Source organism: Echiichthys vipera (assembly GCF_963691815.1).
Source record: "Echiichthys vipera genome assembly, chromosome: 6".
Classification (NCBI taxonomy): domain Eukaryota; kingdom Metazoa; phylum Chordata; class Actinopteri; order Perciformes; family Trachinidae; genus Echiichthys; species Echiichthys vipera.
Window position 1 is genome coordinate 4852415 of NC_139831.1, and position 24849 is coordinate 4877263.

Below are 24849 nucleotides of genomic sequence, written 5' to 3' on the forward strand. Positions count from 1 at the left end.
CACCACCCACCCACCCACACACACACACACACACACACACACTCATTATCATTGCGAGTGTTATTATTATCTCAGCGTCAGTGTGGTACAGCTGTCCCAAAGAGGCTTCGGTCAACAGAGCTCTCTGCAGGACCGAGCCCCTCTGCGGGCCCGTAGTAATTTACCCAGATTTGGGCTGTCACTCTGCGCTGGGTTCACGGCTCCCTGCGTTTTCTCCCGTGGCCTCTCTCCCCCTCGATGACGGAGAAGATAAGCATGTTGCATACTGAATCACTGAGCTATGACAAAAAAGAGGTTCTGCTCAATAAGCCAGATGTAAATAATTGTTGAAAGCAATATAGGGCCCTGCGTCGCAGAGTCCGTTCGGTGTTTTGCTTGGCCGTGAGCGAGGTGGTTCAGTTTCATTCAGGTCCTGAAATGCCTTTTTAAATGTTTTGTTCAGACTCAGTATTATTTAAAGACTGCACACAGTGAATATTAAATGCTTTACCCCCCTAATGGTTAGGGATGGGAGGTAATCTGAGCTTGAAGGTGACCGTTTTTTAAAAACTGCAAACGCTTACATGCATCTGAAATCAGTTGCTTACCACCGCAGGAAAGAAAAAAAGTTTCTAAAGCAGCTTTTAAATAAATACTTTTTTTATTCTGTTATTGGCTTTTTACAGGTACAAAGCATACAGCATGTTATAGTTTTATCAAAAGTGGAAAATACTGATGTTACATATGTAACAAATGTAAAAAATAAGTCTTCAATCTTACTTTCCCCGAAAGTAAGAACATACATTTCAGCATATGAAAATATCCATAAAAACACAGCTTAAGTAATTTAAGTTAATAAACAGTACAAAAATGTAGAAACCATACATGTCAAAATAATGGACACGGACGCCAACGACAAATGACTCCATGATTTCTCATGAATTTAAAAAAAAAATGTACACAAGTTCATAGTGTTTTAGTTGGGGTCATGTTTATGGGTTTCATACATCATCATCATCAAACGCTTGGCGGGTCAGAAAACACAAATTTGTGACAAAAACACTCCTCCTGAACTTAGGCCAGAAAAACAGAAGAGGAAAAGTCCTCCCCTCGTGCTGAAATCCTCAAATGTCTGTAAGGCAGGGGACTTGATTAATCCTCACTCTTGGAGCGTTTAGCCAGTCTTCTGTGAGAAAACACACCAGGGGCAAAGACGGACAGAAGAGGGTGGGGTCTGCCATGCCGTGCGAGCAAAACGATGTACTTGCTTTCACAGAGAGGGCCGTGTCCTGTCACCTACAGGTGCAGTCGGATCAAACACACATGCTTCCTTTTAAGTAAATTAAAAATTGACCCCTAAAAAGACGGAGACCGGGAGTTTCCTTTTTTGCTCCACGGCCCGTTGGAATTCTCTTCCTGTGAGTGTTAATATTATCTACCGTCTCATCTCTTAGCTGTGAATGTGACAGAAGTTTTAGGAAAGGAGAGGCAATAATGGTAATAAAAAACAGAAATGTTTGATCAAGATAACATGAATGGAGCTTTGCAGTCACTAAATTGAATTCAGACGTGTGATTTCCTTTTTTCTCTTTTTTTTGAGCCACTCAGTGTCAATGGATACGTTGTAATGAGGCCTCAGAGAGATGAATGCACGATTGTACGGTTGACTTTGGACCTAGAAGAGACTGGTAAACTATTCCAAGGTGGCTTATGACAAAATCTGTCACGTTACAGGTGCCGTTTTTCTGCCTTACTGCATTGAAAGTCGTCTTATTATTTTGAATAATGTAAAAAAAACATGTAGTCCAATGTTCTCTTGAAATATACAGTCTTCCTTTTCTTTTCTTTTTTAAATGGAGAACATCATCATATTCTACAACATCGTAATAAATAGTCTCATACATATTGTTCAGCTTCTCCTTCGTTTAGGATGGTCACCGAGCCATCACCACTGTTCATTTCAATGTCTTTTGCTGCTGCGTTCTCAGGAAGCAGGGCTAAGTCCTTGAAGACATCTACATAATGTCCAAAGCCAGGACCCCAGTTCAACAGATTGTCCCAGTTGAAGCCCCCAGCTTGCTGGCCCAGTTTGTGGGGCAGGGTGTAGTGCTGCTCAGTAGGAGGCATCTGGGGAATGCCAGGTCCTCCTTCAGCCCTCCTGCTCGAGTACCGCCTCTGCTTGAGCCTCCCACCGTAGTCCTCGTCGTCAGCGTCTGACTCGTTCACTTGCGAGAGCTTGGGAACTCGGGAGCTGTAAGACACCGGCTTTTCCCGGTCATACTCCATTTCTGAGCAGGTGAAGGAGTCATGTGAGTCACTTTCTGAAGAGGACTCTGGGGCAGGAATGCCATCAGCTGGGTTGCGGACCCTTGACAGCGGCCTGCGGCAGTCCTCCTCTGAGCTGGAGCGCCCGTGGTCAGCGCTGCAGATGCTGGGGTTGCGTGGTCGTGGAGTGTTCAGCCGCTCCACTTCCTCAATGGACAGCCCCACAGGCGGCCCCGTCTCCAGGGGGATCTGCTCGATCGGCTGCTTGAGCCGACTGCCAGGCCTGGAGGTGTGACCGTGGCTGGCCATGGTCTGCGGACTCTTGCTGCGCCTCCCCAGCCGGGTGGCGTAGTTGAACATGGGGGGTGGCTGGCACATGTCGTTGTGCAGGTCCAGCGGGCTGCCCTCACGACGAGCCAGGTTGAGTTCTCTGGTTGGAGTGTTTCGGTAAAAGGAGGAGGGCTTGGTGAACGGGGCTGGGGAGTGTCTGGAGAGAGGGTTTGGAGTGGGGCACGCTGAGTGGGAGTGGCTGAGTGGGGTGGACCTCAGGGCTTGGGTGTACTGAGGCTGGTAGGTGTAGCTTGTTGCTCCGAGGGGTAAGGGAGACTGTCTGGCGAAGCCCAGTGGGCTGTGTCTCTGGATGGAGAACTTGGGCGTGTGACTACGGAACTGCTTGTAGTGTTGGATGATGTCTGCATCTGAAGGGGCGATACTGCTGGCATTGTCTATGTCGTAGTGTTCAATATCTGCCTCTGGGCCGTTACAGGGGGCGCAGGGAGCGCTAGGGACAGTCTCATTGTTGTGGGGGATGTCTGTTTCATCATAGATCAGGTAAGGGTTCTCCCTCTCAATGATGTCTGGTTTGGGATTCCCTTCTGGTTGCTTCCGTACCGTCATGTCATCTCCGTAGGGCGGGATGTTATCCGGGTCATCAAACGCTACGTTTTCGCTGCCCTTTTTCTTTTTCTTCTTCTTCTTCTCCTTGGGTTTCTTCTCCTTGGGTTCCTTTGGCACTTTGGTCTTGTTGCGACCCTTACAGTGGTTGCACAGGATGAGACTGAGCACCACCAAGGCAAGAACACTGGCACAGCTGCCAACAATAGCCGGCACTGCCCAGATGGGGAGGACCATCGTCTCCGCTGTGGGGCTTGGGCTGCAGACAAACCCGCCGTTGTTGGATGACTTGCAGACATTCCCCTCAGGGCACTGGACACCCAGACAGGCCACCAAGGTCTCACAAGTCTTGCCTGTGTAGAACTCAGAGCAGACACAAGTGAAACCTGAGCGGGCGTCCGGCACACAGCTGCCATGGTTCTGGCACGGATGAGAGCTGCAGTCGCCGGGTGGAACACATTGGTACGTGTACCACTGGTTGACACACATCAAGCCGTCCCAGCACGGGCTGCTCTCACACAGGTTGGGACCTCTGCAGCCGATCTTGACAGAAGAACTGGTCTTAGTTAAGGTGACGAGGCTGTGTTCTCCAGTAAATGGCAGGTTCTCCCCATTGTACTTCACATAAGCCAAGCAGCCGTCGAAACCTGAAAACAAAAAGAGCTGGTTCATATAACAAGAAGCAGCCATCGGCAGCTAACAAGGAAGTAATAGTGGTCTGGAGGGTTCGACTGCCACCAGACGGATACAGTAGGTTTTCAAAATGTCTGTCAACGCTGGATCTCTCCCTTGTAAACAACAGGAACTGGGAGCTTTAATCAGAGCTAAGTCATTTTGTTTAGACAGATAATTGGTTCAAGCTTAGGACAAAGAAAAGGGAAATTTCTTGTGGAGAGCACATCCTTTAAAAAGAGAAATCATTTTAAAAATCCATCTCTGGCCAATTTGAAGGAAATATGAAATATTTTCGAAGAGAGGATCCATCACCAGAGCCATTACAGCTTCAAGACATACATCTGGGTTGGATGAATGTCTCCGTGTCTAATTTAATCGTTTTCTTCGTGTGTTGCCCAACAGTACTGCCTCACCGATGTAAATAGACTTTTATTGAATTTATCCCGGTGCAGATTAAATCCATTTGTGCCTTTTCATTAGTTCAGAAAAGTGAGGACACAACAGAAAGCAACCTTTCAGACATACATCAAGGGAGTAGGGGCTGGTTAACAGGCAGAATGCCACGGATCTGCATGCTCAGAAAATGCTTATTTCATGTATGTCGTTGCCGTAGTGTAAAAAGCTCAACAAATAAAATAAATACGTATATTTTTTTTTTTTTACCATATTAGTGATTATATCATTAGGTTTATGTTCCCCTCCCCTAAAATTCAAACTTTACTGTGTTGCATGACCTCCCTTTGGAAATCGTCTCTTTCACTTTGCCAAATTGTTCCCAGCTCACGCTCGAGGACATCTGATCTGTGATTTAACGCTAAGCTAAGATGAGGATCCATGGAAACGAGACAAAAACACCAAAAGTGCTCAAAGGTGGGCGTTCCAAGACTAAGTCAAATTAAATCAATATCAGTTGTTTTGTCCATAAATGATAGTCTGATATAGAAACATTTATACAACTCATTTAAGTTCATGGTAGGTAAATCTCAGGGACAGATTCCAGGCCAGTTTCACAGAAACGTGTTGGACAGCCACCAAATATGGTCAGGAGTTTGAGCATTAATTCATTTGGAGGAAGAAAAAAGCCCCAAAACTTTGTATTGGATTTATATGGGCTAAGTCGCACACAGGTACAGTACATGCATGTGCACACACTTCCAGTAGAAGAGGTTTCCATAACATGTGCTGCTGCATTAGTAATTTACAGTAGGTAAAGAGTGGGGGAGTTTCTTGGTCGAATGCCAGTTTTCTAAAGCCTCAGCGTGTGTCATAGCATTTAAATACACATGTACATTCACACACACATACAGTATATATGTAAATATAATGTACATTCAACTTTTATAGTTTGGCAATATCTAAAATGTTAAATTTTAAGAGTCTAAATGACAAATCTCGTCAAAATATTATAAAAATCCAGTGCTTTCCAGCCAGACAATGCAGTTTTTAGCACTCAGTTATAGACAGAAATCCACTACCTGTTATCCTATTCCTCCTGAACACAAACACATAATAAGCTCACTATGGAGGCTCACCTGCTGCAGTTTTCTGCTGAGCAGGTCCAGGTGGGATCCCTCCCAGGGAAAAGGTTACAACACTGAGACCTCCAAAGTCCTGGGTGGCATGCTGGATGACCCTGGTGTGGCTGCTGTCGACCTGGAGCACCGTGGTCGAGCCGTTCTTGACCAGCTGGAGTGTGTGCCACTGGCCGTCTGAGAGCACTGCGTCTCCCACGGTCCGCTCCACCTTCCCCCCGACTCCGGCATCAGAGATGTAGTGGATGTTGCCATTCCTCAGCTGAGAAAAGAATCACAGAGTATGCTCGATGTTAATATCCACATTAAACAGCATACATCAGAGATGAGCGGACAGACTGGATGCATCCCTAAATCTGCATAGTGCTATAATTCTCGAGTTCAAGCATATGATAAATAAGGTTCTCTGAGGAGAGTTGCACTAATCTGAAACACTGCAGTTTTAACCCTATTTATGCAGTGACTTAAAATGTCAGCATTAATCATGAGCAGTGAGAGGAAGTGTTCTTGCAGTCTCCACAAAGCTACCACCGCACTGATTCAGAATCTGATGTTGAGGTCAGAGATTGAAAACAAAAATGTAGCTCGACGCTCGTAAATCTCCCTCCCGGCGGGACACGCTGCGGTTAATCATGTTCTCACGACTTGTGTGTAACTGATGTTATTCAGCCAGATGATGACCAGAAGCTTAGCTGACAACAAATTCAGAGGAAACATGCTCACTCAAACGCCCACTGGTGATGCCTCTTTCCAGAACAGAGAGGACAGAGTGAGCCTTTAAAAGAAATGAATCAAGCTCACTTTGGCATGGACAACAAATTTGCGGCTTACACTGTGTATGGTAATCTCATGTGTACTCCCCACTTCGATGGAAAAGTAATCTCGTTCACCTCCTTTTTCAAAGACCCGAAAAATCAGCAATGATAAGTAGCTTCCGGGAGAATTGATTTAAAATGGGAAAAGTGGAAAGTTCCCCATGCCAAAGAAAACGGAGCGCTCTGAAGCTGGAAAACCAATCAGGAGGTTTATCTATTAAACATCTTTAAACATGCTTTTTTTTTTATATATCTCAGTATATATAGTTCAGACTCTCAACATATGTGCATATACAGTATATATGCACATATGTTGTACACCTCCTTGGACTGTTTAGGAGGCTGTGGTGGTGTTTGGATGAGCGGCAGAGGCTGCAGAAAAACTAAAAAAAATGATAAGAGAGAAAGTCTGATATGAAAGTGGGGAGGGGTCGGCGGTGGTGAGGGTGGAGGGGCTCTAAAAGGAAAATTGAAGGGGATTAATGAGTGCTCAGGCCTCTTTGGGCAGCTGTCCAGGATCAGTTAGAGGGAAGGAAGTGCTGAACAGGATGATAGCAGAAAATCAGGAATGAGAATTAAGGGAGGTGACTGAGAAAGACCCATAGAGTTTGCCTCTTGTTTGAGAGTGTGTGTGGGGTGATGACTGTGCTGTAAGGGGTAAATCAAAGTTAGGAGAGCTGGAAACATGCACAGACACTTATGTGTGCACGCCCACCTGTAAAACTTACATCGAAACATTCAAGAGACCTTTCAGTGTCAGCCCACTGTATGTCCGACACACACAAACACAAACAACATACGCTCACGACTGCAAATGCTCAACAAATCCCCCGGCAGCCATATTGCAGCTCTGTCACCTCAAATGAATGGAGGAGCCAATGCTGATTCTTTTGTGCTGGCGCTACAAACTAATCGTGACCATGAACTAATTATGACTTGCACACTAATGAGCCTTCTACTGTGAGTCTGCAGTTATGGCTCGTGGCTCATGCATACAAAAAACAGCAACTACTACGCAAACTTAGCTGGCCAATTAGCTGATTAACGATACCAAGCGGTAAAACGCCACTCTGTGTACCCCCAAAGAAATTTAAGTCAAAAGCAGCTGGACTTGGTTCTTTGGGGATAACGATGCCCTGGACAAATGAGAACATTCACAGGCCGCTATGTGTAAATGTCCTACACAGTATTCTAAATGTGGATACAAATGCACCTCTCATGCAACATTCAGTTCACTGTGGATTATTTGCATCAAGCTGATTCTCCAAGATACCTCAGTAGATGGCGGTTGGCACGCCCCCAGTTTGGAAAAGCAAGCAAAAGTCCCGACACGTAAGCTAGACAATGGACTGTGGTTGCGGGGGGACTTAAGCCTTTCTAGGCTCTCTTCATAGCCCCCAGACTCATTGACAAAAACAGTAAATTTACCTCGCACAACCTCGATATGTTTATTTTCTTGATTTATTGTGTGACTTTGGTGTTTTAAAGGGTTAGGAACTAACAAAGTTAACAAACAGTTTTTGTCAAAGACGTCCGGTGGCTTTGATGAGAGCATAGATATCAGGCCCTTGCAGTGAAAATCTTCTAAATATAGCATCAAATCTGCCGTTTTGTCAGGACCCTTTGGCGTCACTTAATAATACCCTGAATAGCCCTGTGCATCAAACAGATGACGCTCAACTTCAGTCATTGTTTCAAACTCAAGTTATGTAGGTTTAGGCAAGAAAACCACTTGGTTAGGGTTACACAAAGAGATCGTCGGCGGAGTTCAAATAAGTGCTCTCATAACGTAACTACTGTGACCCACGGGACTCAAACCGCAGTCTCCTGGGTGAAAGTCTGGTGTTTGTTTGATGCATTTACCACCCCAACCTACCTCCTTACGCATAGTCTGGCGCTCTTAATCCTCGAGCACTTGCTCCGAGCTTCTAATATCACCACGGTTTACAGTTACAGCCTGGTGCGTTTGGTGCCAAGTGCCGAGACAAAGTGGCGGTATTTGACGCCCTGGGAATGAGAACGGGCTGGCAGTGGGCAGGACCTTCAACTGAAAGAGGTCTTTATTTATAGTTTAATAAGTGAGTTTAATATGTTTTAGTAGGAAGCTTTCCTATTCTTTGATCTGCTCCTGTTGGCCAGATTAATTTACTGTTGCTGTTGTGTGCTGATGATACAATCTCCAGACTTCCTCCCATGAACACTTGCAAGAGTTTAGGGATTTTATTGTGGACCCACTAGCTGAGGTGCTGTGTTTCATTTAGAGGTTAGTCTGAATTCACTAAACAGTGCATGAGGGACAGAGAGAGCCCAGTATTTAGGTTAAAAATAGGAAGTGTATGGGAGTATCGGAATGTATATTATGATGAATTTACCATGTGAGCCATTAGAGTACAGTACATTCTGTGTAATGTCCATAAAGACAGCGATATGAAATCATTTTAAAATTTATAGTATGTTTCTCTGAGCGCCACATGTCAGCCTTCACTCCACTCTCACTTCCTCTCCCTCACCTTCACAGTGGTGTAGTTGCTGCTCTCCTGCACGTGCAGCAGAGTGCCGCTCTTGCTGCGTGTCCTGAACTTGACCTCCATGCTGCTGGGACCGGCGGGGTCAGAGGTCACGCCCTGCAGCGATTGCCTCAGGAGGACGTCACGTTTAGGACCCTGCTTCAGGGAGTAGTCCAAACGGCCGGTGCCGTCCAGGGACAGGGCGGTGTCTGCTGTCATGTCTGTGGGAGAAAGACGGAGAATATCCTCAGGCCTGTCTGACTTCACCAAAGTTTCACGGGCGACTGTAAAAACTTAGATTTCCTACTGGAGCTGGCGGACACTCAGGCTCAAATGAGTTTCCTAATCCTGACTGCCATAACCACAACTTTGTCCTTACAGTCTCATCAGTGGTTGCAGATGTGTGTGTGTGTGTGTGTGTGTGTGTGTGTGTGTGTGTGTGTGTGTGTGTGTGTGTGTGTGTGTGTTGTGTATATCTTTGGTTGTCTATTGCCCAATGATATGTAACACTTTGATATTTTCTCTCAGAGGTGATATCGACCAAAATATAAGGACAAAGAGGAGTAGGGGTTTTTGTTTAAAAACACCTACATCCAATTTAACAATACAACAGACTGACTGGGTTCCCTGAATGATTTGATGTAAAACACACTGACTAGAAGAATAAGCTCAGAATTGGCACAAATATGAAACTATGTGCAGGCGTCTGTGTAGGCTTAAGAGGTTATCATGATTGTATCCAGGAAACAAACTTTACAGTTGTATTTCAAGACACGATGAACTTGAATTAACCCCTAACAAGTATGATATCATAAGCCATTAAACACGTTAATAAAACACTGGAAGAAATACATTTCGAAGTGTGAAGAAAGATCCGACTACGGTCTCAATTAAGAGAACATTTAGAGATTTGGGTTTTACAACACTGTAAAATGCTCAATGGAATTCGAGTCTTTGTTGTTTATAATGATTTCCATTAAAAATGTGCTTTGCGTTTGTGCCAGTCTTCCTCTCCCTCACTTACACACATCGCAGTATGGAGAAAAATGTCACGGTGGTGGAATTTGCGGCTGGATTCAAGATGAAGCATTGAAATTGTCAAAATTCTTTGCCAAACTCTGTTCGGTGAGTCGGCTAACAGTGGATCTGTGCAAGTCTTTTGCTTCATTTTCAACTTTGGGGAAGGTTGACACAAACATTTGTGCTGCTAATTAGAAAACTGACTTTAAAATGATTGCTGAACTTTGAGGAAACCTAGATATCATAGCTTATTAGCTGCACTTGGCTGTCCACTTGTATATAGCTCTGCTCTGATAGACTATATGTTGTTTCACGAAAGACGCATGGTTTATAGACTGCTATCCGACAGATGAGGTTACAATTCCATCTTTATGATAAAGTGTGTGAACCAGCTTCTACTGTGTATGACCAACCAGCCCTGATAGGCTTTAACCAAGCTTCTAGCACCCTATTAAGTGAGGACGGACGGATAACATTTGCTAAGCCACTGACTGATGGGTATAATTTATTAAATGTACTGTAACCACAAGACCATAGACAAGATGGCAGCGTCTGAGTCACAGCACTGGTATTATGACTTTGACATTTCTCATAAATCCCATTGCTTCCTTATGAGAAGAGGATGTTCCTACTTGTCATTCCCTGCACTTCCTGGCATCGTGTTTATTTTCTCTCTGTCTTTCCTGAAGATGAAACACATGACTGAGAAGAGCTCGCTCCATTTGTTTTACAGGAAAAGTGCCGTGATCCTGTTGCGTGCCATAAAGCAAACCAGTCCATTTCCCACAAGATCAAACCCGAGTGGCAAACAGGGACACATTAAGCACGGAGGCTCCCGGACCTCGCAAGTAACGATCCTGTTTGTTCCCACAAAACAATGCGAAAGTTTCACAATAAATGTGTTAATGATTATTGGTAACATTGCTTAACATAAAGAAGCACCTTACACCGGAGATACATGGAAGTTTGTGTGAACCTCATAAGGTGTCTCAGTCTGTTTTGGTTCTCTGAGGTCGAGTATTTATATAAAGTTATGCACAAACGCTTTGAAATAAAGCTCAGAATGCAATGATGTGGCCTATATTAAGCTACACGGTGGAGTTTAATGACTCATGAGGAAAGAGTCATAAATAATCATGATAGAATATTCCTTAGTAAGTGCAGCCTAAGCAATAAAACTTCAAAGGCGCGTACTTACATTTCTCACAGAATTTGCCAGTGAAACCATCCACACACTGGCACTGCTGCCAAGACCAGTGGTCCAAGCAGGTGCCCCCGTGTCTGCAGGGGCTGGCGGTGCAGGCTCCTTCCAGTCTCGGACATCTACAGACACAACGACAAACACAACGTCACTTTGACAAGTCAGCCGCACAGCAGTCGGCAGCGGGGGGAGGGGGGGAGATCTGCAGATGAACTGTGATTTCTCTCACCGTGCTGCAATACAAAAAACCCATAAAGAACCCCAAAAGAATTAGCATATTAAAAGATCTGTTCTCGCCTCACTATGCACCAGCAGGACAGAAAAGAAGAAGAAGAAAAAACTCTGTAATTCTGCAATTGGTTTCCCCCTTCAAAAATCAGCCATTTGTATTAAAAAAAAAACATCTTTTTCAAAAGTCTCGAGAGGGTTTGAGAGCGTGAACAGATGTCCCACAGCGAGAGTCGAGGAGGTTACAGAAGACGGACAGATGGGAAGAAGAGGGAGATGATGGAGAGCTTGGAGTAAGTGGGGGGGGGGGGGGGGTTAGGGTATGCAGACCTGTCAAGGATGCCACGCGATGCCAGCGCCTGACTGGGCTCCAGCGGGCGGCCGTTGACGGCGAACTCCATGATGCAGCCGACAAAGTCGTGGGTGGCGACCTGACCGCGCCGATGAAGGACGGGTTCTATTGATCTGACGCCTCCAACCGAGAGCCTGTTGGGCTGCACGTCCAGGATCCTGCACACACACACACACACACACAAAGAAGCACACAAAAACTTAACTGCATGCCGTAACAAAATTACATTAGCACAAAAATTCTATTTAAATTCATGCTTACATTAGCACACACACACACACACACACACACACACACACACAGACAGACACACACACACACAGCGTCAAGTGTTCACCCCACAAGGCCTGGCTCGGAGCAGGGCATAGAGGCAATGATCATCCAGAGATTTAATGAAGGTTTACATCATATATTGCATATTTACAACAGATTACTTCATTTTTTGTGTTTTCATTGCACAAAAATGCTTTCATCCAGATACTTTGACAGTAAAGTGGTAATAAACAAAAAAAAGCTTAAATGAAAAATAAAAGTGTCTTTTCTCCAAAGAGCTATATTAGATGATATAACGCAGCATGTTGCAATGGATATTACATTCATGGAAACAACGAAGGTAGACCTTGTATGAGTGTTTTAGGCTTTCAGATTTGGTATGTTATTCAGTTTAATTGAGATTTTAGTTGTTTACACATATTCCACAGCTCAGCTCCAGGAGCAGCTTGAACCTCTTTGACAGACTCAACCCAGAGAGCACACTCGGGGATTCTCCCAGGTTAGCTTAAGAGCTCACATGTACATCACAGATATGGTGGGGATGAAGATATCTGACAAAGAAACCCAAATGTCTGACCCCAGTGTTCATTATCTATGCCAGTGGTTCCCAATCAGGGGGTCAGGACCACCATAATGGCTTATAAGATGAATCTGAGGGATTATTAGAAGGACAGAAGGGGAGAAATAACACTTTTGCTACAACAATAGGTTAACTTACTTAATTACATACTTAGACCTAAGCTTTTTTCTTGTTATTGTTCTTGGATTGTTTAACCTCCTTAATCGTCTGAAATATTCAAATAAAACAAGAAATAAAAAAAAAAACTACCATGAACTGGAAAAAATGCTTTGTATTAAGTCAGGAGGGCCAAACATACGGCCCGTGGGACAGAACTGGCCCGCCAGGGGGTCTAAAACAGCCCACAGGATGAAAAATGCAGAGAAGTGATTCAGTCCAAATTTTCAGTAAAATGAACTGCTGCTCCTATTTGTCCCCTGGACGTCACACTGTCCTAATAAGAGTAGCAGGCCCTATGCTGGATATGCTATTACAGACCCCAAATGATAACATACATAGAGTGAAGACACGCTGAAGGCAGCATAAACATTGCAGCCGGACAATCGGCAGGCTTTTGCCAACACCGACTCTGTGGCAGAATGGATTTTGTATCTTGTTGAAGTGGTTTTACAGGTCCCGCCCACTTGAGAGCATATCGGGCTGCATGTGAACTAAAATGAGTTTGACACCCTATTTTAAGGGGTCATAGGACAAACAATGTTGGAAACCACAACAAATAAAAATCAATTCCGAGTGTCAGAGTGCAGATATTGTCTCTTGCTACAAAATAGGATATAGTCGAACAACAACTGGAGATAGTTCAGCTAATATGTGAACAGCAGGTGCAGTAAAAAACGATTGGTTCTGTAATACTTTCCATTATTTTGACAGACATGGAACATTTCATTATGCATTGAGTTTTCCAAGCCTAAGACCTGAAACTGTCAACACTATTTTAATGTATACAGTTGGATCATAGAAACAGAACATCTGTGTACTGTATGCGTGTGATTTTCTTACCAGTCCGTGTGTACTGCCACGTTGCTCACGGCGCAGTAGCCTGGTTCATGGTCATCGCCACACAGGTCCACAGTCAGGGATGCAGCCTACATGATGACAGTAGCACACACACACACGTATGTCAGCAGTGAGCTGTCTTTAGGACAGCAGCTGCGAAGTCACATTGCCTCAGTCAATCATTGCTCATTTTTAAAAAAACATTTCTTGTAGACTGGTTGACATAGTTGGTTTCGCGTGATGAAAAAGTCAAAACTTATTGCTACTGTGCCACTGGTTAAGCTGCCCAAGGTTGCTGACCTCGATGTAGAACACGTATGCTCCTTAATCACATCAAAGAACAACAAACAGGTAACGGTGCTGGTAGGTGGATTGTGTTGCTGTTGGACAGAGCCAGGCTAGCTGTTTCCCCTGTTTCTAGTCTTTTTGCTAAGCTAAGTTAGCTACTGTTGGAAGCTTCATAGGGGGTCATCCCTACTTTTCCCGGGTCCTAGAAAAGGGTCCTATGTTGCCTGGTCGCATAAGCCTCGGCATTTGCAGATTTAATTCAGCACTTTGTTAAGGCTAGACGTTACGGTTAGGGTTCGGGGCAGGGTTAGGGGATAGTTTTAGGGTCTACTTAGGCCTATTTGCCGGGGAATTCGGCACTGATTGTGGAAAAAACAACAGACCGGGATCATAGGATCCTTTCTGTGAAAAGCGGGGAACAGCGGACCCTATTTAGGGAAAAGTGGGGAACAGCGGGTCCTATGTTCTGTAATGACATAGGATCCGGGAAACATAGGTACGCTCGACTTCATAGCGTACAGACATGAGCGCGGTATAAATTTTCTGCTGCACTCTCTGCTAGAAAGCAAATTTCAAGAAATGTTGACATATTCCTTCATACACTGTGAAAGAAGTACTGAAGAGACAACGCATGTATAAAGCCACATTGTGTCACAGAATGTCAAGGTGTCTTCTACACCACATGTGGGTTAATGCTTATTTTTGGAGGTTTTGACACCAAATGAGGACTAGATTTAAAATTCCTCAAAAGCATCTTGTTTGCAGCATGATTCCCTGCCTTACCCATAAAAACCCATGTTTTTGCCAGACTTAATATCTTCTTATGCACGGCAGGATAACTTTCACTCCAGGGTTCTGGTTCAACCCATTGAGGATTACTTCAACCGCTACAATTATTTCTCCCTTGGTATTTGTATCCTGTTGTTACTGTGAGCTTTGCCCAACAAATGGCATGTAGGCCAATTATTTTTCATCATTTCATCGCAGTGGTTGATGGAGGGAGTGGCATAAAAAATGCCATACATTACAGAAAAACAGTTCCTATTTCCCGTGGCACTGAAGCTTTTGTCCAGATGTGCATTATTCTCTCTGTGCTCTGAAAGGGAAGGACCCTATTAGGAAGGAAAAAAATGGGCTGGTGAGGAAAATGTCCGGAAAAGTGTGTGAAAGTGTTGAAAAACTGGGGCAATCACGCTCCAACTCTCCTGGATCTTAAGTAAACACGGACCTCATTGGCCCGGATCTCCGACACAAATCATCCAGGAGAGCACGACCTCACCAAGCGCAGGCACACAGTCTCCCTCACAGTCCTCTTTAGTCAGACACATGGACACGAAACCAAGTCAGAGTAAAACTAACACACGGTTACAACAGAGAGGCGAGGGACACGAACACATTTCGGACTCTAAAGAACTAAAGAACGTCCACATGAGCTTTTTATTGACGTCTCTTACTGTGATCAGAGACACTACAGACTTCAATAATCTACGCTCCCTCTCAAGTGTCTTACACTGTGGTGGAAAAAATATGTATCTCAAGAAACCCCCTTGGAGATGAATACAGAATGTAACGCGAAAAGATGAGGAGCGTGTTTTAGAGCTTGGATAACATGGAAGGAAAAGTAAAGGAAGCGCCACCAGAGATCATTTCCCCATGACTTTTATGATGCAGCGGCCGTAGCATTGCTCTCTGTTGTGGTGCAGGCACTGAGTAACTGCATTTGTTTTCTGCTTGTTTCTAAAACAAGTAATTCAGCTAATCAAACGCTTGATGATTAGCTGCTGGTGCTAATCAGCGACAGTGAGTGCTAATCTGTCCAACTACATTTGCAAACCTCATTCATGAAACACTCTGTTGTGTGTTCCCACTTAAAACCCTGATTTAAAACAAACAAGCTGAGCGCTCTCTTGGATGTTCCCAGCTGTGATCTTTTCCAGAGAGTCGGTTCTGTCACACAATTGTTGTTACTGTCACAGTATTAATGCAATTTCACCCAGATTTCATTTACTGTTCTCCTTTCCTCGGCTGTGGTATCCAAGACGGTTCTCATGGTTCAGTTCCCAGGCTGCCAAATACTGACGCTTTGTCACGGCTCTCTCTGAGATGAACCAGGCTTTCACCTTATTCCAGTGCAAAGTCAGTCAGGTGATGATGTATAATGGGCAACAAAGACAAAGTAGGGAGGATGTGCGGATGGACGGGTCAAACAAACACATGACTTTCACCCAGGAGACCGCGGTTTGTGTCCCGTGTGAAACCGAAAGTTTATGACCCATTTATGTGCGTAACTTAAGTTAAATAACAAACGCAGTTATTTCATTCATTCATCTTCAACCGCTTGTCCCTGTCAGGGTCGCGGGGGCTGGAGCCAGTCACAGCTGACATCTGGCGTGAGGCGGGGTACACCCTGGACAGGACGCCAGTCTATCACAGGACACATAGAGACGAACAGAGACAGACAACCATTCACACCTACGGGCAATTTAGAGTCATCAATGAACCGAACACCTGCAAGTCTTTGGACTGTGGGAGGAAACCGGAGAACCCGGAGAAAACCCACGCAGACACAGGGAGAACATGCAAACTCCACACAGTAGGGCCCCAGCCGGAATTCGAACCAGGAACCCTCTCGCTGTGAGGCGACAGTGCTGACCACCACCCCACTGTGTCGCCAACGCAGTTATTTAAAGTACCTAATTAATTGAAACTAAACCATAATATTTTTATAAATCTAACCAAGTAGTTTGAATTCACAATGTGTTTAAAACTGCGGTATGTGGAGCATCATATTTTGACACTTATTTATTATCCAGTGTGTTTAAAAGTGCTGCCAAGGGGTCCTGACAAAACATCCGTATGTGACGAGATGGGAGTGAGAACTGGTTGGGCGCAGATAGAGCACTGCAGATAGTTTTGTGATTAAGAAAGAATTCAATCCTTCTGCCTCCAACCCAACACATGAAAGCTGAGGATTTGCTGAATCCAACTTGAAACCTCATGAAAACTAAAGTAAAAGAAGGTTTAGGAAAATAATACACAAAGGTTTTGTTCCAGTTACTCAGGATCATCAATACTTTCTGAAATTCAAATGTGAAAATAGTGAAAAAACTGAAACTGGCCCTTTAACAGGCAAACAGCATTAACGCTGACAAACCACTCTATACTTTCCCTCAGCTTCACTGAACTTTTTAGAGTCTTTCAGTTCATTGTTTTGGTTTTAGGAACCAAACATCAGACAGACAAAGTTAGTGACTAGCCAGTGAATGTACTAGGACATTTATACAGACCAAAGTAAATATTGGACTTACATTCACCAGGTGGACAAAACCATGACTCCAAATGAATGCTAATGAGGCTCCAGGTCTGCTTGATGTGTAAATAGGCAATTATTTGCAAACTCATTCATTGTATATTTAATTTCTAGGTGATAGTGCACTAATCTTGGGTCTACAACTACTTACACGTGCAGGGCCAAAAATATGAATCTGAGCCTATATTGAAATCTGTGTTGGCAAACTGCTCTATCCTTCTGACCCTAACATGAGATCCTACTGTGAAAACTCACTGTGCTGTGACAATTTATGTCTCTTTTATTGTATTTGACAATTAAACAGATTTGGACGGTGATTATAATTACAACTGTAACAGTATCAGTGAACTTTCTGCTGCCTCTGATTACTTGGAGCCTTTCGTGATGAAGCGGTGCGTGACCGTGTCCGTGGTTTCTGTCTGCTTTTGACATTGGCTCAGAATTCAGGAGGCAGGAACCGAGAACAGACCTCAAAGCCAGACCACCGAAATGACCCACAGCACCTTTTGCAAACATAGCGATCAGGTTCTCTTTACACCGCCTGAGGGAGTCGGCACTTGAAGCATGACACATACATATTTCTGTCTCAATCTTCGAGAGCCCTTACATGAGCACCTCTGCCTAATATTCACGCACAGGGCGCCATATGCAGACAGAATCACAGTTCTCGACGTGTGCTGTATTCCTTTCCATCCCGTCACTCTGCACCATCCCGAAATTGACAATTTAACGATTTTACCAGCTTCCTATGAAACTCTCAGTGCACGGTGGGAAATGACAGATTTGAAGTCCAGCAGGAGAGCTACATTATAGGAACTTTGACAGGGCTCAGTTGGATTTTTTTCCCCCTCTTTCCTTGCCACTGCATTGCTGGCAGGGAGAAGCCTTTCATTCAGAGCACAGGAGACAGAGTTTCAATCTTCGGGGCCATTTTGGATCCTTGTATTGTAAATCACAACGAGCAATAAAATATAATTACAAACCATGAAAACCAAAAGCTGAGCTACCCGTGGTTTGGGGAGTTTAATTATCATATGATGGTGCAAAAAATGGATATAAGGCCAAATTTGGATGCAGGTTTCAGTTATAAAAGCCCAGATTTATTTTGCAACTAAACTCGTAAAAACCATTAGGCCACTAAACGAAAAGCTCTTCAAGAATGCATGATGAAAATCGTTTCATGTGTGAGCTAATTTCTACCATAAAAATAGACGTTCTTACCATCCCAGCTCTCCTGGCGATGACTGTGTGGAACTGCCCATCTGAAACTTTTATCATGGTCATCAGTTTATAAGTTCCACTTCCCAAGTTGAAGGAGAAGCGCATCCGTCCCTCGAAGATCTCCAGAGCCAGGAACTCCGCCTTGTCTCCCGTCTGGTTATCGTGGTTGTACATAAGCAGCGCGTTGCTCTTCAGGGTAGCAAACTTGATATATATGTAGTTATTGTTGGGATCCAGGGACGGAAACTCCATGTAGGAGAGCTCCTCAAAGCCATAGCTGTTAAGTTCACAGTGTTTGCCGAAAACCCCTGAGGACAACAACAGACCAAAAGAGGAATCAGAGAGGAAGCCACTGAATGATTCACGGTGCCGCTGTGATAAAAATATCTACAGATAAAACAGAATCTTTATCGAGCAAAAGTATAGGTTCTTTATTTAGTGGTAACAAAGCAGACATCACTGCTTTTGGATCATAATCTTGCATCTTCGAAAAGTTCTTCTTTTTGGAGGCTTATTGAGGACAGCAGCCGTAGCAACAACGAATGGAGACACAAAATGAAATGACAGTGTCCAGTTTTGTTTAAATCATGGCTTACTAATGGCATAACTGTCTTTTCTAAGTGAGACTGCACATTTAAAACATCTTGCTTTTCAATTTACCCTAAAAAGTTTCCTACTATTACTTACCAAATGGACAATGACAGTAATATCCATCCACCCGATTCTGACAGGACCCGCCATTAAAACAAGGGTTACACTCACAGTGATTGATGATGGAATCACACGTTTTGCCTGGGTTCACAGAACAACACAAATTAAAATGGATGAGGTGGCAGACAACACAGGAAAACCCCGAGGGGAACACAGTTCACTTTCCCCACAGGCCAAGTCATGCAGGCCTTTCATCGCCTCGCAGCTGAGAAATACACTGCAAAAAAAGAAAAAAATCTGGGCTCCAACAAATCATTTAAAGTCGTGGCAAGTCTTTAAATCTGATTTTTGTCGAAACAACCATACAAAATATAATAGGGAGAGTTAATTTCATCTGTTTTAGTTCAGTTTCACTTATTTTAAACTTAAAGTTTTTGACACAAGCGATGCTATTTTGGAATAGAAATCACTTGTCCAAGATGACATCATTTGATCCAAAACATCTTGAAACTTTCAGAGGAAAAAGAAATGATCTCACTCAATTGGCAGATTATTCTCAATAAGAATAATCAGATTTTCAAACTTCTTTTTGCAGTGCCGAAAGACAAACAGTTGCAATGCACATGAATCTGTCATGTATACGTAGGTGAACATCTAAATGAGTTGAAACATCATGATGAGGAATGTGACACTGATAATAAAAATAATGTACTGGGATAAGTCAACAAATGGTCATGGCACAATCCAAAAATAACCGACAATGAACTTCTGCAACTATATTTAAGGTTGTAAATCCTGAGACAAGTTGCTTAATGGAGATTGATTCAGCTGCCAAAAACCAGGCACGGAAAACAGGAAGTTGAGAGTTCACTGTGGGGGCATGCAAACTACTGTAAGTCAATAGGTGCATTTCTCCACAAGGGTAATTTATCTTGATGAAACCTAAAAAGATTTGCAGTCACTTTTTATCGTCATAATAAAAAGGGACAGTAATGACTTGACTTGAGGCAAATCTCCTGCCACGGCCCGCTTTGAAAATGTCTTTCAGATGCTGCAGTCAGCTGCTGGACAACATGCAGGATTCAAATGACCGTTTAAGTAATTCCACTTAAAATACACTCTCCTTTTATCAAAGGTAATGGTTGTGTATTCATTACATTCCCAAACTAAAAAGGCCTGATTGGATCTTTTATAAAGCTGCTCATTTGTCATACAACTCAAAACGGAGCCAAATGAAAAATCCTTGATTAAGAAATCCTTCTGTGTACAGTTGGATTAGAAGTGTGTCTGTGTGTGGTCATAGCTGCAAGAACATGAAGGCACATAAATGAAATGTGATACTGGTGAACCATGTATGGAGTCTACACTCAGGTCCTGGCTAGATTCAGCCTCGCATCATCCCTTTTATTAAAGCAAACATGGCAGGCTGATATGCATCACAGCTGATACCCCCCAACTAGTAATTCAAAAAACAAACTGTTTTTGGCAGCCATGCTTGTATGCTATGGCTAAAACACCTCTTGGAAACATTCAGAGACAAATATTATCCTTGGACTCAAAGCCATGTGTGTGTGTACAGTCTGACATGAGTGACTGTGTAGTCAGACATAAAATGTGACTCCAGCGTGTATAGTACCTGCAAAGCCGGATTTGCAGAGGCAGTTGAAGCCGCCGGGGAAGTTCTGGCACAGCGCTCCGTTCTTGCAGGGATTGGAAAGGCATTCGTTGACATCCCTCTCACAAGCCATCCCCGTGAAACCTTCGGGACAGGTGCACGAGAAACCCCCTACCAGATTGTGGCAGGTGCCACCATTGTGGCAGGGTGATGGCTGGCACTCATTGATGTCTGTCTCACACAGAGCTCCTGTGTATCCTGGCCTGCAGCTGCAGGCGTATGGCTGCAGGGGGTGGTTGGAAACAAGGATAACTGGGACACTTTCTTCTGTCTTCATATCAGGCCCGACACTGAGACGCCTCTTGCAGCTGCCTCCATTCTGGCACGGGTTACGTGTGCATGGATCATGGTCCACCGCATCTATTTGCACCCCGCTCTGTCTATGTAAAATGTCTTTGATACTCTGGAAGAATGTGGCCACACCACTGGGGTTCACATATTGTCCGTGGCCTCGTTTCACAGCTGCCATTAGGAAAGTTTGATTGTTCAGTTCAAATGCTCCATAAAGCAGCACCCCAGTGCCTAGTCCTGCTAGCTGAGAGTTGGCAATACGTAGGAAGCTGAGGTAGTGGTCAGTAAGGAAGCTTTTGACTCCTTGAGAGTTGAGTCGAATTAGTATACTGTTGTCAACTGTGGCATTCGTGAAACCCATGAAGATGACTCGGGCTGTATTGCTGACTGAACCATGGACACCATCACTGCTACGGATGGTCAGTTCAAACGTTCCATCTGTTGAGCGGGCTTTAGAGTTGAGGCTGCATGTTCCAGACGGAATATTAAACAGAGCAGAGGATGGGGGAATTAGGGAACAGTGGAACCGATCCTGAATGTCAGGGTCCTGGGGTTTGACATCTCCCAAAGAACCTCCAGGAAACATGTTCCCAAAGTAAAAGACAAAGATTTCCATAGACCTGGGCTCTGAAGGATTGTCATTTTGATCGTTTACTTTGACGTGAATTGTCCCTGTGGAGGACATTTGAGGCACACCAGAGTCTTTGAGCACAACTGAGAGGTAGAAGTCGCTAATCTGTTCCCTGTCGATCTCCCGACTGGTGGTTAACACTCCAGCTGGACTAAGGCTGAAGTAGCTGTTGGCAGAACCAGAACTGAGAAGGCTGTAAAGGAAAGGGCCTTGGTTTGGGGGTAGATCTGTGTCAGATGCTGATAGTTTTGTAACTGCAATGCCAGCTCTCTGATTCTCCATTACTTCAGCATAGGCAGTTGTCAAAGTTGGACCGTTATCATTGATATCTTCCAGGTTCACAATCACGGTGGTGCTTCCGGTTGCAGGAGGTGTGCCGGTGTCCACCGCAAGAACTGTTAGATTGTACACAGGAGTTGTTTCTCTGTCAAGCTCTGCAGCCACAGACACTTGGCCAGTTTTTGGGTTGATAGTGAAAACATTTTTGTCAAACTCAGGAGCAATAGAGTATGAAAATCTGCTCCAGCTTGGGACAGAGTCAGAGTCCTCAGCACTCACAAAGGTAACAAGACCACCGGTTGAGAGACCTTCACTAACCTGTACATCATACAGTTCTTGGGTAAAGACAGGAGGATCATTGGCATCAAGAATTGTAATGTTCACAAACACCTCGTCAATATCTGCCCCACGGATGCTCCCTGAATTCTTTGCCAACACCTTCAGTGAAATCTTTTCCTCTTTCTCACGGTCTAAAGCACCTGTGACATAAATCTGGCCTGTTTTCCTGTTGATGCCAAAGCCTTTTTTTCGACTCTTCCCAAAAATGAGGTAGTAAACCACTCCATCATCTCCCTGGTCTCGATCACTGGCGAACACTTCCCCGACCACTGTGCCTTTTGGAGCAGCTTCAGAGACTTCAAAGTAGTACTGTTTTGAGACAAAGCGGGGTACGTATTCATTGGCTCCCTTTAACTGAATGTTGACGTTGGCGAAGCTGCAGCGCTCTTCGTCTGGGACATTGAAGGCCTTTACTGTTAAATGGTAAACCTGCTTGGCCTCGTAATCCAAGAAGCCCTGGGTGGTGATGGTGCCCGTGTTTGGGTCAATAACAAAGAGGTCACTGTCTGATGACTGTATCACATAAGCCATGACTGCGTTAGCTCCTGAATCGCGGTCTGTGCCGTTCATTTTGACCACAGTGGTGCCACTGGGAACGTTCTCCTGCACAATGGGGAAGTACTCGTCGGGATCAAACACAGGAGGATTGTCATTCACATCAGAGACATGCACTGTGACGGAGACATAGCTCGTTTTTGCGATCCAACCACCATCAGTGGCTGAAACTCTAAGCTCATGTTGTTGCTTCTCTTCAAAGTCCAGAGGCTGAGCTAAGGATAACACTCCAGTTTTACTGTTAAGTGAAAACAGACCATTGTCGTTGCATGAAGCAATATTATATGTGATAAGGCCATTCATTTCTTTATCTTTGTCTCTGGCAGACAGCGTCCTTATTGCCGTTCCCACAACAAGGCTTTCAGGTACAGTAGCTGAGATTTGGCTTTGTGAGAACTCAGGTGTGTGGTGGTTTTCCTCTGTGACTGCAATCCGCACAGATGTTAGTGATGACAAAGGAGGATTTCCTCTGTCACTTGCTGTTATGACAATGAGGAAAAATTTATTCATATCAGATGTAAGGGAGGAGGCAACAGTAATCCATCCACTTGTTTGATCCAGTTTGAATTTAGTAGAGCTGTTTCCGCCCGTTATTAAGTACTCAACCTCAGAATTAAGGCCAAAGTCTTTTTTATCATGAGCCACAACCCTAATCAGTCTGGTGCCAACCTTGACACTTTTAGTGACAGGTGTAAAGTAGCTAGGCAAATCAAACTGAGGTGGATTATCATTGCTGTCTACAATGTTCACAATGACGGTCGTCTCACTCATCAGAGGCTTGACTGCACGGTCTGAGGCTGTGACAATGAAGCTGTGGCGGTTTATATTTATACTGCTAGCACCTGTCGAGTTCTGATATTTTAACTGCTGCTTCACGAATATCTCTCCAGAGCTGGCGTTAATTCTGAAAAACTCTGACTGGGACCGAATGAAATAGAAAATTTTGCCATTGAAACCCTCGTCAGGATCTGTGGCAGACACTTGTGTGACCAGGGAGCCCACCTCAGTGAGCTCAGGGTAGTCCAGATAGTAAGAGGGACGACTAAATCTGGGGGCATTATCGTTAATATCCGTTATAAACACGGTGACATCTGTGCTTACTGTCCAGCCAGAGTCATGGGCAGACACTTTGACTATATAATGATCTGTGTCTTCCCTATTGAGTGGTCTGCTTACTGTTATGTCTCCTGTGTTTGGATTAATATTGAATGGAAGGCTGGTGTCTGTAATCGAATATCGGCTAACGGCATTTGAACCAGCATCCTCGTCTGTGGTGGTGACTCTGGTAACAGTGTAACCCACTGGTGCGTTTTCAGCCACTGTAGAACTAAAGATCTTGGAAAACCTAGGAGCATTGTCATTAACATCCAGTACATTGATTAGCATTTTGACCGCTGTGTTTTTAGACGGCAACCCACGGTCAGTGGCTTTGACTTTCAAAGTGTACTGAGCCACCTTCTCCCGGTCCAGTGGCCTGGTGGTTCGTATTTCACCAGTTGCTCTATTAATGCTGAAACTGTTCTCTCTGTTGCCATCAATGATAGCGTAATCAAGCTGTCCATTAGGCCCGCTGTCAAAATCGACAGCAGAGACCATGAGCACTCGCTGAGGAGAAAGGTTCTCCAGTATCTCAGCATGGAAGGGATCCTTATCAAACACTGGGTGATTGTCATTCACATCCAGCACTGTTATTTCCACTTTCTCATAAGAGGAATAAGGGGGGAACCCCTGATCCCTGGCCTCAACCCAGAGAACATACTTCTGAATGTGTTCGTAATCTAGTGGATGTCTGATAGACAACTCGCCCGATAACTGGTCAATATGAAAGGCGTTATCCAGATTGCCACTCGCGATGTAATATGACAACGGTCCACCCCTCATAGAAGACCCAGTCACCATTGTAACAACGTGGTTGGTCGGCTGGCTCTCAGGGAATGTGAATGCACGCTCTTTCAGTTTGATGACAGGGAAGTTTCCTCCAGTGACAAAGCGGACGGTCACGGTGGTTGTGTCTGTTTTGGGGTTAGCTCCGCCGTCTTTTACTCGAACAGTAAGGGTAACCTCTGAGCTTCCAGTTAGTTTCTCATTGGCAGTGATGGCACCTCTGACAGGGTCGATCTTGAACTTCTCAGAGTTGCGCCCTATGAGTGAGTAGTGCAGCTGGGCGTTGGAGCCTGAGTCCTCGTCAGTGACAGTAACAGCAAAGACCAGGGACCCTAAAGACATAAATTAATTTTTGTGATAATTTGTTTTTAGTTTAAAGATGTTTTTACAAAGCTGCATATAAACATA

At 44.4% G+C, this 24849-nt stretch overlaps 1 protein-coding gene across 1 annotated transcript in view; it reads right to left on the reverse strand.

Annotated features, from left to right (window-relative positions):
* Positions 1 to 667: 667 nt before the first annotated feature.
* Positions 668 to 24849, reverse strand: part of fat4 (FAT atypical cadherin 4) — a 104913-nt gene continuing 80731 nt past the window's right edge. The window contains exons 9-17 of the mRNA XM_083915955.1: positions 20424 to 24773; positions 18824 to 18928; positions 18137 to 18444; positions 13321 to 13406; positions 11447 to 11626; positions 10886 to 11010; positions 8671 to 8888; positions 5346 to 5607; positions 668 to 3785 (exon numbers count right to left, since the gene is read on the reverse strand). Coding sequence (XP_083772081.1) covers positions 1876 to 3785; positions 5346 to 5607; positions 8671 to 8888; positions 10886 to 11010; positions 11447 to 11626; positions 13321 to 13406; positions 18137 to 18444; positions 18824 to 18928; positions 20424 to 24773 — 7544 coding nt within the window. The 3' untranslated portion in view covers positions 668 to 1875. The remainder of the gene's footprint in view (positions 3786 to 5345; positions 5608 to 8670; positions 8889 to 10885; positions 11011 to 11446; positions 11627 to 13320; positions 13407 to 18136; positions 18445 to 18823; positions 18929 to 20423; positions 24774 to 24849) is intronic.